The 17158-nt window shown below is 31.8% G+C and overlaps 2 protein-coding genes across 2 annotated transcripts; both read left to right on the forward strand.

Annotated features, from left to right (window-relative positions):
- The first annotated feature begins 4344 nt into the window (after positions 1 to 4344).
- On the forward strand, positions 4345 to 5745 carry LOC108487839 (serine/threonine-protein kinase BLUS1-like). The gene has a single exon (XM_017792183.1). It carries the CDS (start codon positions 4345 to 4347, stop codon positions 5743 to 5745), a length of 1401 nt encoding a protein of 466 aa, XP_017647672.1.
- Positions 5746 to 15350: 9605 nt separating this feature from the next.
- Positions 15351 to 16928, forward strand: LOC108487840 (serine/threonine-protein kinase BLUS1-like). The gene has a single exon (XM_017792184.2). The coding sequence runs from the start codon at positions 15351 to 15353 to the stop codon at positions 16749 to 16751; it is 1401 nt and encodes a 466-aa protein (XP_017647673.1). The 3' UTR covers positions 16752 to 16928.
- The last annotated feature ends 230 nt before the right edge of the window (positions 16929 to 17158 follow it).

Genomic DNA, 17158 nt, shown 5'->3' on the forward strand with positions numbered 1-17158 from the left:
CAATGTCACATTCGGTTCTATCAATAATATATATACTTCCATTAAATTCATGTATATCATTTATAAATAAATCCAATTCGACTTAATTGCTTAAAAACTTACCTCGTATATCGGCGAACTACATTTCACGACTATTCGATTAATTTCATTTTTCCCCGATCTGATCTTGGTCCTTTTTGTTCTTGATCTAATTAATTCCATTTGAACTCATTAAATTGAATTTCACTCAATTTAATCTCAACTACACAATTAAGCAATTTCTAATTTGCCCTTCACATTTTACAATTGTACAAAATAATCCAAAGTGCATATATCATAAAATACACTCAATCTCATCCCAATTCACAAGAGCCGAATATTCACTAAACCTATTCAAACCCTTACATTTTATTTAATTTAAAATCTAGTCCCTCTCTATTTAAAAATTTTACAAATTCGTCCCTTATGCACAAAATCACATAGAAATCTTATTACAACTTTAAAAAAATCTAGCATATAACTTTCATTTTCTAACATCAACAACACTTAACTCAAGAAATTTCTCCATAGCCGAATACCATAATATGAATTAATTTCAAAATTAACACATGGGCTATGTACATATCTTGACTACAAGCTCAAAAATATACTTTTTATCAAAATCTAAACTAAAACTAACCTTGGATTTTGGCTTTCCTTGACCGAAAGTGAGAAAGCTTTTCTCTTTTTCTTACTCTTTAATTTCGGTAATATAGGAAGAACATGCAAAAGGAATATTTCTTTCTTTGTTTTTCTATTATAAATTCATTCATATTATAATTAACTAATATACTTTATAATACATAAAATATCATATAAAATGATCCATCACCGTCCACTAAACTTATTCAAGGCATAATTGCATTTTAAACCCCTTTCTTTAAAAGACATACTAATTTTAATACTTAATTAAATAGCATACTTATAATCACTTGATGCAATTTGACCCATTTTTAATAATCAAGCATTCAAACCGAACAATTAAATTATGAAAATTTAATACTCATAATTTCACACATAGGAAACACAGAAAATAATTTTTAAACATTTTTCTGACTCGGATTCGTGGTCCCGAAACCACCGTTCCGACTAGGGTGAAAAATCGGGCTGTTACATGCACCCTTGAGCCGCCCACTATTCAGGGTGAAAACCCAACTTCAAGGGTGAATTACATAGAAAATTCTACTGCCAATGATGGTAGAGGTCATGAGAATGGATACAGTGTCTCAATCTATGCTGAGAGTCCTTTAAAAGGTCGTCGGATCGAGTAATGGTAACATAAAGACAGTTGTTAAAAAAACTTAAGGTAAATAAGGTTGAATTGTTTAAAGGATTCGCCGAAACAAGTCCCACTATAGTAGAGTATTAGATGGAAACAATGTAAATAATTCTAGAGGATCTAGACTGCACTCCGGAGCAAAAAGTTAAAAGGAGTCGTGTACTTATTAAAGGACGAAGCCTATAAACGGTGGAAGCCTATTGTTAGGGGAACGCTTGTGGAATGAATATCTTGGAACTATTTCCAAGATGCTTTTCAGAAAAAAGTATGTGGGTCTCCGATATGTTGAAGCCCGTAGACATGAATTCATCGAATTGAAACATGGAGATATGTTAATTTTAGAGTACGAAGTTAAATTTCTAATATTGATCTGTTATACTCTCGAAATGGTAGCGACAAAGCAATATAAAAGCACAAGGTTCGAAGAGGGGTTGCGATATGACCTCAAAGTACAAGTGCTACTCCTTTAGGAAAGAATTTTCGAAAATTTGGTTGAAAAGACCAAAATCTTAGAAGAAATTAAACGCACGGAGCGAGAAAAGAGGTAAGAGGCACCAAACAAAAGAGATTTGAGTTCAAATAATTTGGACCACAAGCCTATAAAAAGGGCTAGGTTTTAATTCAAGTCCACTAAAAAACGTGCTCCAAAGTGCCAATATTGTGAGAAACACCACAAAAGTGAGTGTTGAAAAAAGATTGGTGCTTGTTTGAAGTGCGGGTCAATGGAACATCAAATAAAGGATTGTCCTCATTGGAATAATCCCACTTAACCACAAAGTTAGGGACAAAATTTATCCCAAAAATAAGAAAATAGTGGTCCTAATCAAAACAATGAAAATCGAGGCCACAGAGCGCTAAGGCGAGGTACAAATCATGCAAAAGCGAGGCAACTAGCTTTAGTTCATATGGCAAAAGAATAAGGATGTCGTCGATGGCATCACAAGCTCCTCTTAAAAGTCTACCTTAGAAAATTTTCTAAAGTTCGAAAAAAAATTGAGTCCTCGTTTTATTTGTCCTTACTAAGTACAGAAGCGAATTGGCCCAGTGACTTAACAATTTGAACTACCTCCTGAGTCAGATCAAATCCACAATATGTTACATGTGTCTATGTTACGATGCTATCGCTTTGGTCCTTCCCATATATTTCCCATTGAAGAGGTTGAGCTCTAACCAGACTTATCTTTTGAAGAAGAACAAATTAGAATAATAGATAGAGAGGTTATAACTCTAAGAAATAAGCAAATTCCTCTAGTTAAGATTTTAGGGCAAAACCATTGAGCCAAAGTAGCAATATGGGAATCTGAGGAGTTGATTCGTCAACAATACCCTTACTTTTTCGGATCAGGTAAGTTAAAATTTGAGGACGAATTTTTTTAAGGGAGGGAGATTTGTCACATCCCAAAATTAAGGCTAGAAGAAATGGGTATAAATTTTAGATTTTAAAGCAAAAAATAAGTAGGGTAAGTGAACTTAAAATGCCTTAAAAATTATTGTTGATGAGGAATTAATGGGAACAGGCCACTAGGCTTAATGGTAAGGTGTTAGGCAAGCTAAGGTCCAAGGTTCAAACCCCTTAAATTGCACTTTTTGGCTGATTTTTTTTTTCATTTCCCCTAATGCTTGGCCATAACCTTTAAAAACAATTTCTTGAAGATTTATGATAAAAATGAGCTTGTTGGTTCAATGGTTAAGACTTAGCTTTCCTTTTGATCCTAAGATCAAAACCTCTTGTGTACTTTTCAATCAAAATATTTTATTTTCTTATTTTTACCCTCATAAATCTATTTCAATTAGGAAAAAAAAGTTTTATAAATAGTCAATCTTTTCAAAACCTAGAACTCGTATTTAGAAAAAAAATTCAAGAAAAGCTCTCAAAATTCTCACTTATTCTTCTCCATTGTCGAACCACCTTACTCAACCCAAGGTTTCAAGGTTTTCAATTGTAACCCTTTCCTCCTGGTGATTTTCAATTTCTTCATCCAAAAATTGAGGGTTTTCTTTTTCAATTAGGTGTGGGATCTAATTTAATCATTATGTATGATTAATTAAATTGAAGCATTAGGAATAATGGTTTAATCTGGAAAGAAACAACATATTGTAAATTTATTAATTATTTAATATTTTTACAACTATGGTTTGAGATTATTTAGCTTAGTAATCTTTAAGCATAATATTTAGTTAATACTCGATAAATGTATGCTAATTGGTTTAGAAAATTGTTATTCTTAATAATGTTTTTCATTATTTTGTAAAATATTTAAAGTTTGGATAAGTTTTTTAAACCTTAACTGCTTTTCTCAAAAACTTCATTCTAATAACATTGTAATTGAATTACTAAGTAAAGTCGTTTGATAAATAAATGTTTTTCTAAAAAAGAATGATTTTTATACAAATCAATTCAGATAAAAAATTTATTTTATTGGATCACTTCGATAATCAAGTAACACCTTTGACTTAACTGAAATTCCTAAACCAAATCGAGGTGTTACGATCCTAGTATAATACTAATAATAATCATCCTTCGCTAATAGTTATCTTTAGAAAATTTAATAACATAAAATTTTATTTTAAATAATAATAATAATAATAATAATAATAATAATAAAACCACCAACATACAAAACTAATTTAACTAAACTTTAAAATAAAATGTTTAATTACATAGTTAGTCCCTCACTTAAAAGATAAAAATTCAAATTAGTTCCTAATATCAAATCGAAGTTCAATTTAATCCTGAAATTAAAATAAAAATTCAAATAAGTGTACAATATCACAACTTTTATTTTAATATAACTACTATAATATATTTTTCACTTTTTAAATTATTTATAATTATTTTTAAAAATCAATTTAGTAAAAGAATTTTTATCACTCCAAAGATTATAGATATAGGGATGGAGCAATCGTAAATTTTCATGCAATTGTAAATTGGCTTCTTCATTTGAAAACCCTACAAGAAAAGCTTTCTAAAACCCCGTCTCTTTCCCTCGTCTTTAGTCTTCAAGAATCCTCCCACAAAACCCAATCTCAAAGAAAGAAAGAAGCTCATGGCGTATGAACAAGAAGATCATCCCAAGCTTCAGTTCCCTTTAGATTCCAACTCTTACAACATCACCGCTGAAATCGGTGCTGGTGTTTGTTCTAAAGTTTATACGGCCCAATGTCTGCCCACCAATTCAACTGTTGTTGCCATTAAATCCATCGATCTTGATCAGTCCAACGCCGATTTCCGCAACTTTGTCGGACGTGAAACCAACACCTTGTCGCTTCTTTCCCACCCCAATATCCTCAACCCTCATTGTTCCTTCACCGCCGGCAACCGTCTCTGGTTGGTTATGCCCTTTATGTCCGGCGGTTCTCTAGAGTCCATCATCTCATCTTCTTCCCCCAATGGCATACAAGAGCAATGCATTGCCATTATTCTCAAAGAAACCCTGACTGCATTGTCGTATCTTCACAGCCAAGGGCATTTGCATAGAGATATAAAGGCCAGTAACATCTTGTTGGACGATAACGGACGTGTTAAGCTTGCGGATTTCGGTGTTTCGTCATCGTTCTATAAGTCGAGTTCGGTTTACAGATTAGGTTCTTCGCCATTTTCGCAATATTGGATTGCCCCAGAGGTGATTCATTCACATAAAGATTATAATTTCAAAGCTGATATATGGTCTTTCGGTGTAACTGCTCTTGACTCCACCAAGAAGTTTTCAGAAACATTTCAAGACATGGTTGCTTCTTGTCTCCGTAAAGATCCTGCAAACCGACCCACTGCAGATGAGCTTTTGAAACATCCTTTCTTTGAGAGTTGCAATGGTACTTCGGAGTTTCTTGCGGAGAATTTGCTGCCTGGATTGCCTAGTGTTGAAGAAAGGTTTAGGGCAGCAAGCAAGATTCTTGAGGAAGGTGTGGGTTGTGATCCTAATTGGGACTGGGCGTCTGGTCTGCTCCTTAACCGTCGGATTTCATCGATAATTGAAGGGAACGGTAATGAAGACGAGGAGTTTGAAGTGCATGACCCTGTATTCCCCGTGGAGTCAACACAAGCGGTGATTCCATGTGACGATGATGGTGAAGAACAACAACCGGCTACAGGTGGCCGTGGCAATGAAGTTAATGCAGAAACAATGGTGAACGAACTGATGGCATTGATGACGAGTTTGGATGATCAAAAGGAGAAGGTGAAGAAAATAATTAACCAGCTTGGAGCTAAAACGATCGACAGAGAAGATGAATTGGAGAAGGAGAATGCGAGGGTGAGATTGGAATTAGAGCGTGAAAAGGAACAGAACTTGAAATTGATTCAAGTGATCAACGAAGAAGATCAATTGTTGCACCAGAATGAGAGGCTGAGATTGGAGTTAGAGAATGAGAAGCTGAGACTGGAGTTAGAGAAGCTCAAAATGCACATTTCTGCTACATCAAACACTACTACTGATGACAACAATTGAAAGTATTGGATTTGTGGTCGCATTTTCAGTCTGTTTTCTTGCTTATTACTAGAAACTGTTGCTTGATTCCAGATGATATTATAGGACTAATGTGATTGAATCTAATGGGAAAATTTTGAGATTTTGTGTCTATGTTGTTTCATATGATACTTCCTTATCAAATAAATAGCGATAAATTGAAGAAAGAGGCTCAATTTAATAAACAAGTACATATCATTATTGGCATATCTTGGCACTTTGACGCTTGTAAATATAAGAAGCTACCAAAATCAACCTGTATACCCCTTTGGTCATCTAGACTTCTTGACCATTTGTTCCCTTTAGAAGAAGGCCTTAGCCATCTGCTTCCTTAGTGAAGTCACCCACTCAACAACCTATATCATTAGTTACGGCCACTTTTTGAATACAAATATTTCTTCAATTGTGAACACATTTCAAACATCAACCGGGTCCTACCAGTGAATAACAATCTCGTATTATTTGGGATTAGTACATTTGCTACTCGCATACACTATGCTAATGCGTCCATTGTTGGTAGAAACCGCCTGCCACTTTGAACTTCAGGATATAAGGATCTCTCCTATAAATACCCTCCCAACAATGAAAAAAAGATCACCTTCTTAAGCCTTGAACTTGTCTTGAGGAATCTCCCCTTCTAGTAATCACCCTATCCTCTTGTCCATTTCTAGCTCTCTAACTCTTAAGTTGAACCGATCTCCTTGACACTACTATATACTCTCATCTCCACCCATCTCCTCCCTTTGTTGTACACTCTATCAATAATTATTAATATTTTAAGAAATGTGTTTTATTAAAAATGTCTTTCTTACACTAATAAATCTTAAATGAAATAATAAAAAAATTATTACACTCTAAGCGAAAAGACTCAAATTCGAATAATGAAAATAACACTACTAAAAAAAACAATCACAAACTCAAAATAATCTTAGTCATGAAAAAACGAATTCACCATAGTGTGGTGCATAGAATCTTAACACGATGAAAAAAAGGGGAATTTTCCAACAAAGGGAAAGGAATCGAACTTGGAACCTTAATTTAATTTCCATACTTTCATAATTTTCATTTAACCCCTAAGCTATTTTCTTATTTTTGGAATAATTTTACATTCCCATTAAGCTAAAATTCGGGATGTTACATTTTTAATTAGTTCAGTAGACATCACTAATTATCTTTTGAAATTCAAAATGAAATATATATATATATAAATATATATTAAATGTGACCATTTCTCATTAAAATAAAAATAAAAAAGGATTTTATTGAATAGTCACATAAATCAATAAAAATTGCAAAAGTACATCAATAAAGAAATTTTATAATGGGAAATTTATGGTTTATCATCCAATTTTCTTAACCTTTTATTTTAGGCACTAAAATAAAAAATGCAAGAAAAGCATTGTTGTTACAAAATGTTTTTATTTTAGTCATTCGTCGTTAATTTAGGTTAGGCAATGTTATTGTACACTCATTTTAGTCACTCAACTTTAGTAATGTTTTTATTTTGGTCACTCTTTTCTTTTTTAGAATTAATTTTATTTGAAGAAAAAAATGAGTCTATACCAAAAATTGAGTTATTCAACTACAATGATGAAACTCAAATTTTTCTTCAATTCTCTATAAAAATTTAGGTTTTTCCTATAAAACCCTAGATTTTTCTCTGTAAAATCATCTTTTGAAAAAAAATTAATTCTAAAAAACTAAAGATAAAATGAGTTTTCTATAAACATCCAAGTTTTCCTATAAAAGCCAAAAATTTTCTTTTTACTAGGAAAATAAAGTAATTTAAAAAAAGGAAAAAACAAGGAAATGAAAAAGATGATTTGGTTTTCCAACCATGTAGTTTGTTTTTATTTTTAAGTTTTATAATCTTGATTATTCTTATGTTGAATGATAATATGTAATGGTATTACAACAACAATAATACTAATTATTTGGGAAAACAAAATCTAAATTTCATAAATCAATATTTACTAGAATTTATTCTCTCTAACTTCTTTTCTTCTAAAATTTTAGAAGCTAATAGTTTTTCTTTAAGTATATATTTCAATATTTCCCATCACTTTAGTTTTGAAATTACATACATGTCTTTAATTAATAGAGTAATAGTTATGTGATTAGTGTTCACATATATTGTTTTAAGATTTCCATGCATTTTGGAAAGGTTAAATTATGCTATTAGTTTTTATACTTTATGAAAATTGTAGATTTTATTTATATATTTTTATTTAATTAATCTTAATCTTTATATTTTTTAAAATTGGTTAATTTTATTTTTTGTATTTTTCAAAATTTTTAATTTTATTCCCAGCTAAATAGTAGCAGTTAAAATATATATATATATATATATATATATATATATATATATATATATATAGTAGCGATTAAATTTGTTTGATCAAATTTATTTACTAGTCCTATACTATGTGTACAGTTTTAGATTTGGTTCATTTTCTCCATTTGAATGATTCTAAGTCTTTATACTTTTCAAATTTTGAAATTTCAAACTTAACACAAATGACAATTAGTAATCCATCAATTGGATTTTTAGTGAGTAATATGTGTAAATAATAAGTTGACATGACATTACATTTATGTTAATATGTTTGGCGCATCAAATTTTGGAAATAATAGGTGTAACACCTCAAAATTGGGCCTAGGAGTTTTAGGGGTATTTTAAGAATTTTATCCTTAGAGTGTTCAGAATTTTGCGACATGGTATATATCAATAATGTTTTTTTTTATGGTTTTTAAAAGGTTAAATCAATTTTTAAAAAAGTGTTTTAGAAACATTTAATTTTAGAAAAATGACTGATTTGTAAAAGAGTCAAAATTGTGAGTTTTTAAGAGGAAATTAAACCAAATTTTAAAAAATAAACCTAAAATCATCCCCCACCTATAAGTTTCACGTTAGTCTTCTCCATCTTCATGCTTTAGTAGTCCCTTACTCCCAAAGCTCTTCTCTTCAATTTTTTGTTCTTCAACCTTAATTCTCTTGATTTCTATCATCACCCAAGTCAAATATCTCCATAAAATCCAAGAAAAACACCCAAAAACACCATAGATTCCTACATTGTCAAGCTTGTGGGTTTTTTAGGTTTTCAATCAAACACTCGATTTTTCATTGTCTAAGGTAAAGATTCAACTCCTAAATAGTTTTAAATGTTATTTAGTCTTTAAAACTAAGTTTTTAGCCATTAAATCACATGTTTGAATAAAATCTGAAATTTGACTCGTTAATGGTGAATTTCAGGATTTTGCATAAAAACGATACCTCTATAATTTTGAAATGTGTAGGAAGTTAGAATTGTAAATTGGTACTGATACCCTATCAGGAGTATCAATACTCGGGGTAATTTTATCGATACTTTTTTAATGGTACTGATATTTTCCAAGTTTTGATTTTTGGATGAGAAACAAAATGTTGTTTTGGTACCGATTTTCTAAGCGGTATCGGTGCCACTTGAAAGAATTATCAATACCTCACCTTCAGTATTGATATCTATGTAGTCAGTTTTGAGATTTTACTAAATGGACCTTATGCATATTTAATTATTATTACAAGATTATTTAAAGTATGTTTGGCATGTTCTAATGATGATTGGTATATGTCTGACTAAAAATTTATAAGATCACTGATAAAGAGGATAAATATATTAATAATGTGACAATTTACTATGAGTATGACATGAGACGGTGGTGTGGCATCCTGATATTCGGGTTTGGTGACTAGGCCGAGTATAGGATGTTACATTTAGTAGTATCAGAGCTCTAGGTTCAATACGCTTGGACCTAAGTGATTGTTGTGTGTTTGTATTTTCGGCACTCTTTAGTCAAATCTCTTTGATTTCTTGAAATTGTTTATATAACTCTGATTGAATCGCATGAGATTGTTTGAAATATTCTGATTTAATTGCATGTGGGGTAGGAATGGGAGCACATTGTCTTTAATCCTAAATTTTGCTTGTAGGAACGAGACTTGGATCATCTCCCCCGCCACTCACACCTTTGTTTGTTTGTTTGTTTGTGAATGTTAGATTATTAGATTCGGTCAACGAGATTGCGGGTATTTTTGCCTTGTAATAAATTCTTTTGTTCTCATTAGTAGACCTAGGTTCTATGCCTTCATAATTTTGAACCGATTTAACTATTAAGTAGGGAATCCCAATAGAGACTGCTAGATTCAGAACAATAATTACGAGTTCTTTAGATGAGAGTGTCATAGTAAGTAAAGGAATCTGTTAGCAAATTTATCGTATAATGTTTTGTGGTGGTGGATAAGATCTTTAAGAAAAGCCGTAAGAAGTTAGAGAGAATAGTATCAAAGTGCACAGCGAAAGTGTGATGGTTGGTTTAAAATTAGGATGGCACATTTAGCGATTAAGCAAGTGATGTGTTAGTAGGGAATTTCGAGGATAGAATTCTTTTTAGAATGAGAGAATTGTAACACCCAAAAATTGGGCCTAAGAGTTTTAGAGGTATTTTAAGAATTTTAGTCATAGAGTGTTTAGAATTTACGGCATGATATATCGGTAATATTTTTTTTTATCATGGTTTTTAAAAGGTCAAAACAATTTTTGAAAAACTGTTTTAGAAACCTTTAGTTTTAGAAAAAGGACTGATTTGTAAAAGAGTCAAAATTGTGATTTTCTAAGAGGGAATTAAACAAAATTTTAAAAATCAACCTAAAATCATCTCCCACCTATAAGTTTTATGTTAGTCTTCTCCATTTTCATGCTTCAGCCGTCTCTTACTCCCAAAGCTCATCTCTTCCACTTTTTGTTCTTCAACCTTAATTCTCTTGATTTCTATCATCACCCAAGCCAAATATCACCATAAAATCCAAGAAAAACACTCAAAAACACCATAGATTCCTTCATTGTCAAGCTTGTGGGTTTTCCGGGTTTTCGATCAAACATTCAATTTTTCATTATCTAAGGTCATTATTCAACTCATAAATAGTTTTAAATGTTATTTAGTCTTTAAAACTAAGTTTTTTAGTCATTAAATCGCATGTTTTGAATAAAAGTCGAAAATTGACTTGTTAATGGTGAATTTCAGGATTTTGGATAAAACCATAGTTTCAAAGTGTTTTTCAATTAGTTTTAACATGATTAGATGGTTTCTACACTTATTTTGAAGTTTCGATAAAGATTTCTTGGGTTTTAGTGAATTTTAGTGAAAATAGCCATAAACATGTCAAAAAATTTAATATCATGAATTGAGTATTTTATTGTAGTTTAAAGGTTGGGAATTAGTCTTAGATGAATTATAATATGAATGGAATTGGTTTTAGCCAAAAAACTTAAGAATAGACAGAGATATTCAAATTTTAAGTTTTCTATGTTAAAGGTTTCAGTTACATGAGAACTTAACTTAGGCTTGTGTTTTTAGATGATTTTGGTGAGTCTTTGGTTGAATTTTAATTGTGGTTATTGTGTGATTTAATTTGGCAAGGCTTCGAAATCATTAGGACCTTCTTCGAGCAAGGAAAAGATCAGGAAAAGCTAGTTTAAGCTTTCAGCTTTCCGGCGAAAGCATAACCAGGGAGTGTTTAGAATAGCTGCTAGTAGACACAATTCATAGTGTTAATTGGGAGCTTAGGAATATCCTAAACCCCTATCCTAAGTTCTGAGTGTAAGCTTTCTATTTCCCTTGTTTTATTTTTTGGTGAATTATGTGATTATGAGAATATTTATGGATTGATTATTATGATGTGATATTGTGATATGAGACATGTGTGATGACTATTGTGAATTGCATTGTGTTGTGGGCATATTAGACATGTCGAATGATAGTGATGATTTTGTGTTATGTTGAATTATGGAATGTGATGCTAATATAATAGGTTATGTATGTGATAAACTAATTTTAATACACTCATATGTGGTTGGATACGTTATGGCTCAATGATCATTATTGTGGCACTTTAAGTGCAACTAAATGTGAATTTGATAAGCATGCATTGTGTACAAATTTGTGATGTGAACTGATGAATATGAACAGAGATGATGTGCATTAAATCAATAATTAAAATTGTGTAATTATGGATATTTTGGCCTTATAACCTTATGAGACTGTTGGATATAGTTGGTATGCTATAGGGATTGTGAGTACTCACCTATATGTGTTTTGTAATTTGGGTGTTGAGGCCTTGGGACATGTTGGAAAGATGAAGGAATATGAGCTAAACTCATCAACAGGACATATTTGGTGTGTTGGAGAGTGTTAACTTTATGCTTCACTTTTGGAATATGTTCAACTCTATGAGTCAATTGGTGTGTTGGAGAGTATTAGCTCTATGCTTCAATTTTGGGATATGTTCGACTCTATGAGTCATTTGGTATGTTGGAGATCCATGTATCCGATGTATGGTGGTAGAACCCACTTTTATGTTTCATAGCCTCAAGTGCCAAATTATCTTAATATATATATGTACAATGTGATGTATGCCTAAATGAGTATGTGGTTGCTATGCAAATTATCGTTTAAATGTGTTCCTATTTTTTTTTATAACACAATGTGAGATGGATGCATAAATATATGCATAAATATGTAAATAATGTGCTAAACGAGTCAATTTAAGTTTCATGAAAGTGTTAGTATGTTCTTTTATTAAATTGCATATGTAATTGTGGTTTAGATCATTTCCACTTAACTTGTGAATGCATATGAATATATCTACTAGACTTGTGGGTTATTAAAGCATGTATACGTCGTTTAGTCTTGATGAATTATTGTTAAATGAATTATATATAAGTGAGTTGAGTATAATTGCATGTAGTAGTATATGTTAGTTTTATGACTTAATGAAACGTGAATATGTTATTTTGACTTTATGAGAATATGGTTATGAACGTGTTGTAGCATGCTCTTGCTTAACCTTTGATATTGTGTGTGGATTGTGGTTATTCTGAATATTCACTGAGCTTGTTAAGCTCATCCACTCCTTTTAAACCCTTGCAGATTAGTTGTGCACCTATATGAGCGGTGTTGTTCCAAGGGATGATCCAAGCAGGTCATTTTCTTTGATCTCGTAAGGGTTATTGTTTTTTGTTTATGTTTTGGGGATAAGGCAATGTGGTAGACTTTTACTAATATTTGTCATGATGCTTGGATGCTTCCATAGATTATTTGTTCCTAAGTTTATGAAATTCGTTTCATATTACGTTGATTATTTCTCAGACTTACTTTCGATGCTTGAGACTATTACTACGGTCATCTTGACGTTTAGTTGATGACGATATGATAGTATGATGGATTGGTACATGTTGGAATGATTTGTATGCTCAAGTATGTTGTATTTTTCTGGTCTGGAGCAGACGTATCGATATTCGTGTTATAAAAATGATACCTCTATGATTTTGAAATGTGTAGAAAGTCAGGATCGTAAATTGGTATCGATACCCTATCACGAATATCGATACTCGAGGTAATTTTATCAATATTTTTTCAATGGTACTAATATTTTCTAGGTTTTCCAAAGAGTTGGTGTTTATAGCACCAATTAGTTTTTTTTTCTTTTTATAATGGGTCCAAACAATTTTATTCATTTTTTTTAATTCACACTTTTTTTTTTATAATTTTTCATTTTAAGGCTATTGAGTATTTAAATATATGATTTAGTTTTCTTTACTTATTTAATATTGAAAAATAGGTTTTGTATTAATTCCATATTAAATTAATAGAGAAATCTTAATTTAATTAATCTGAGTTTGAACAAAATATATACTATAATTCAATTAATACATACACCCAAATTGATACATTACATGAGTAAAAAAATAGTACATATATATGAGCCAAGACAGAGATTGTTGGATAATATGAACCACTTAAATATAATAAAAACAATGTAGTATGAGTCAAATATGTATAAGTACTCAAGTAATTAATTTTCAATTAATGATGAGATAAGTAGAAATTAAAGTTAACGTGAAAGTGTTGCATCAAAGTAACTAATTTTCAATTCCCCCCTTCCCACCTCAAAGTATCAATATTATATCAATTAAGTCATTTGTTAGCCTAGCTTTAATTTCTTGAATATTTATGATAAGAATGAGCTCGTTGCTTAAATGGATAAGATTTAGTTTTCCCTTTGATGCTAAGATTAAAACCCTTTGTGCACTTTTTAGTCAAAATATTTTATTTTCCTATTTTTGCCCCCATAAAGTATTGAATTTTCAAGCTAGTCCAGACCAAAAACTATTTTTTAAAATTTAGTCCTTAGGCAAATCCTCATTCTAAACAAGTTCCTAAATCTATTTCAATTAGGGAAAGAAAGTTTTATAAATAGTCAATCTTTTAATAACCTAGAACTCATATTTAGAAAAAAAAATTCAAGAAAAGCTCTAAAAATTCTCTCTTATTCTTCTCCATTGTCGAACCACCTTACTCAACCCAAGGTTTCAAGGTTTTCAATTGCAACCCTTTCCTCTTAGTGATTTTCGATTTCTTCATCTAAAAATTGAGGTTTTTATTATTATTTTCAATCAGGTGTGAGATCTAATTTAATTATTATGTATGATTAATTAAGTTGAAGCATTAGGGATTATGGTTTAATGCGGAAAGAAACAACATATTTTAAATTTATTAATTATTTAATGCTTTTATAACTGTGGTTTAGGATTATTTAGCTTAGTAGTCTTTAAGCATGATATTTAGTTAATAATCTTATTAATGCATGCTAATTGGTTTAAAAACTATTATTCTTATCGTTACTTTATAAAATATTTGAAGTTTTAATAAGTCTTTTAAACCTTAACTGTTTTCTCAAAAACTTTATTCTAATAACATTGTAATTGAATTACTAAGTAAAGTCATTTGATTAATGAATGTTTTTCTAGAAAGACAAAAAAATGATTTCCATACGAATCAACTCAAATAAAAAATTATTTTACTGGATCACTTCGGTGATCAACAAATGTCTCGTAACCTCTTTGACTTACCCGTAATTTTTAAACCGGATTGAGGTGTTACAGTGCTAGTATAATTATAATAATATCTTCCTATACTAATAATTATCTTTAGAAAATTTAATAATAATAATAATGATGATGATGATGATGATGATGATGATGATGATGATGATGATGATGATGATGATGATGATGATGATGATGATGATGATGATGAAACCACCATCTTACAAAATTAATTTAACTAAACTTTAAAATAAAATATTTAATTACATAATTAAGTCCCTCACTTAAAATATGAAAATTCAAATTAATCCCTAATATCAAATCGAAATTCAATTTAATCCCGAAACTAAAATAAAAATTCAAATAAGTTCACAATATCACACTTTTATTTTAATATAACTACTATAATATATTTTTTCACTTTTTCACTTTTTAAATTATTTATAATTATTTTTAAAAATCAATTTAGTAAAAGAATTTTTTATCACTCCAAAGATTATAGATATAGGGATGGAGCAATCGTAAATTTTCATGCAATTGTAAATTGGCTTCTTCATTTGAAAACCCTACAAGAAAAGCTTTCTAAAACCCCATCTCTTTCCCTCGTCTTTAGTCTTCAAGAATCCTCCCACAAAACCCAATCTCAAAGAAAGAAAGAAGCTCATGGCGTATGAACAAGAAGATCATCCCAAGCTTCAGTTCCCTTTAGATTCCAACTCTTACAACATCACCGCTGAAATCGGTGCTGGTGTTTGTTCTAAAGTTTATACGGCCCAATGTCTGCCCATCAATTCAACTGTTGTTGCCATTAAATCCATCGATCTTGATCAGTCCAACGCCGATTTCCGCAACCTTGTCGGACGTGAAACCAACACCTCGTCGCTTCTTTCCCACCCCAATATCCTCAACCCTCATTGTTCCTTCACCGCCGGCAACCGTCTCTGGGTGGTTATGCCCTTTATGTCCGGCGGTTCTTTAGAGTCCATCATCTCATCTTCTTCCCCCAATGGCATACAAGAGCAATGCATTGCCATTATTCTCAAAGAAACGCTGACTGCATTGTCGTATCTTCACAGCCAAGGGCATTTGCATAGAGATATAAAGGCCAGTAACATCTTGTTGGACGATAACGGACGTGTTAAGCTTGCGGATTTCGGTGTTTCGTCATCGTTCTATGCGTCGAGTTCGGTTTACAGATTAGGTTCTTCGCCATTTTCACAATATTGGATGGCCCCAGAGGTGATCCATTCACATAAAGATTATAGTTTCAAAGCTGATATATGGTCTTTCGGCATAACTGCTCTTGACTCCACCAAGAAGTTTTCAGAAACATTTCAAGACATGGTTGCTTCTTGTCTCCGTAAAGATCCTGCAAACCGACCCACTGCAGATGAGCTTCTGAAACATCCTTTCTTTGAGAGTTGCAATGGTACTTCTGAGTTTCTTGCGGAGAATTTGCTGCGTGGATTGCTTAGTGTTGAAGAAAGGTTTAGGGCAGCAGGCAAGATTCTTGAGGAAGGTGTGGATTGTGATCCTAATGGGGACAGGGCGTCTAGTGTGCTCCTTAACCGTCCGATGTCATCGATAATTGAAGGGCAAGGCAATGAAGACGAGGAGTTTGAGGTGCATGACCCTGCATTCCCCGTGGAGTCAACACAAGCGGTGATTCCATGTGACGATGATGCTGAAGAACAACAACCGGCTGCAGGTGGCCGTGGCAATGAAGTTAATGCAGAAACAATGGTGAACGAACTGATGGCATTGATGACGAGTTTGGATGATCAAAAGGAGAAGGTGAAGAAAATAATTAACCAGCTTGGATCTGAAACGATCGACAGAGAAGATGAATTGGAGAAGGAGAATGCGAGGCTGAGATTGGAGTTAGAGCGTGAAAGGGAACAGAACTTGAAATTGATTCAAGTGATCAACGAAGAAGATCAATTGTTGCACCAGAATGAGAGGGTGAGATTGGAGTTAGAGAATGAGAAGCTGAGATTGGAGTTAGAGAAGCTCAAAATGCACATTTCTGCTACATCAAACACTACTAGTGATGACAACAATTGAAAATATTGGATTTGTGATCGCATTTTCAGTCTGTTTTCTTGCTTATTACTAGAAACTGTTGTTTGATTCCAGATGGTATTATAGGACTAATATGATTGAATCTAATGGGAAAATTTTGAGATTCTGTATCTATGTTGCTTCATATGATACCTTTTACTTCCTTACCAAATAAATAAAAAGAGATAATTGAAGAAAGACTTTCAGTTGGATAAACAAGTACATATCAAATGTTTTCCCTTATTATTATTGTTATATCTCGTCACTTACACACAGGGGCGGTTGGCATGGGCACGCGCCCTTAAAATAGAAAATTTCACTAAAAAATTTTTTTTGCTTCACTTCTGCTTACACACTTGTGAATATAATAAGCTACCAAAATCAACTTGTATACCTTTGGTCATCAAAAC

The sequence above is a fragment of the Gossypium arboreum genome, chromosome 10, assembly GCF_025698485.1.
Source record: "Gossypium arboreum isolate Shixiya-1 chromosome 10, ASM2569848v2, whole genome shotgun sequence".
NCBI classification, from domain to species: Eukaryota; Viridiplantae; Streptophyta; class Magnoliopsida; order Malvales; family Malvaceae; genus Gossypium; species Gossypium arboreum.

Coding starts and splice junctions, on each gene's coding strand:
- LOC108487839 (XM_017792183.1), top strand. CDS start 4,345: ATGGCGTATGAACAAGAAGATCATCCCAAGCTTCAGTTCCCTTTAGAT.
- LOC108487840 (XM_017792184.2), top strand. CDS start 15,351: ATGGCGTATGAACAAGAAGATCATCCCAAGCTTCAGTTCCCTTTAGAT.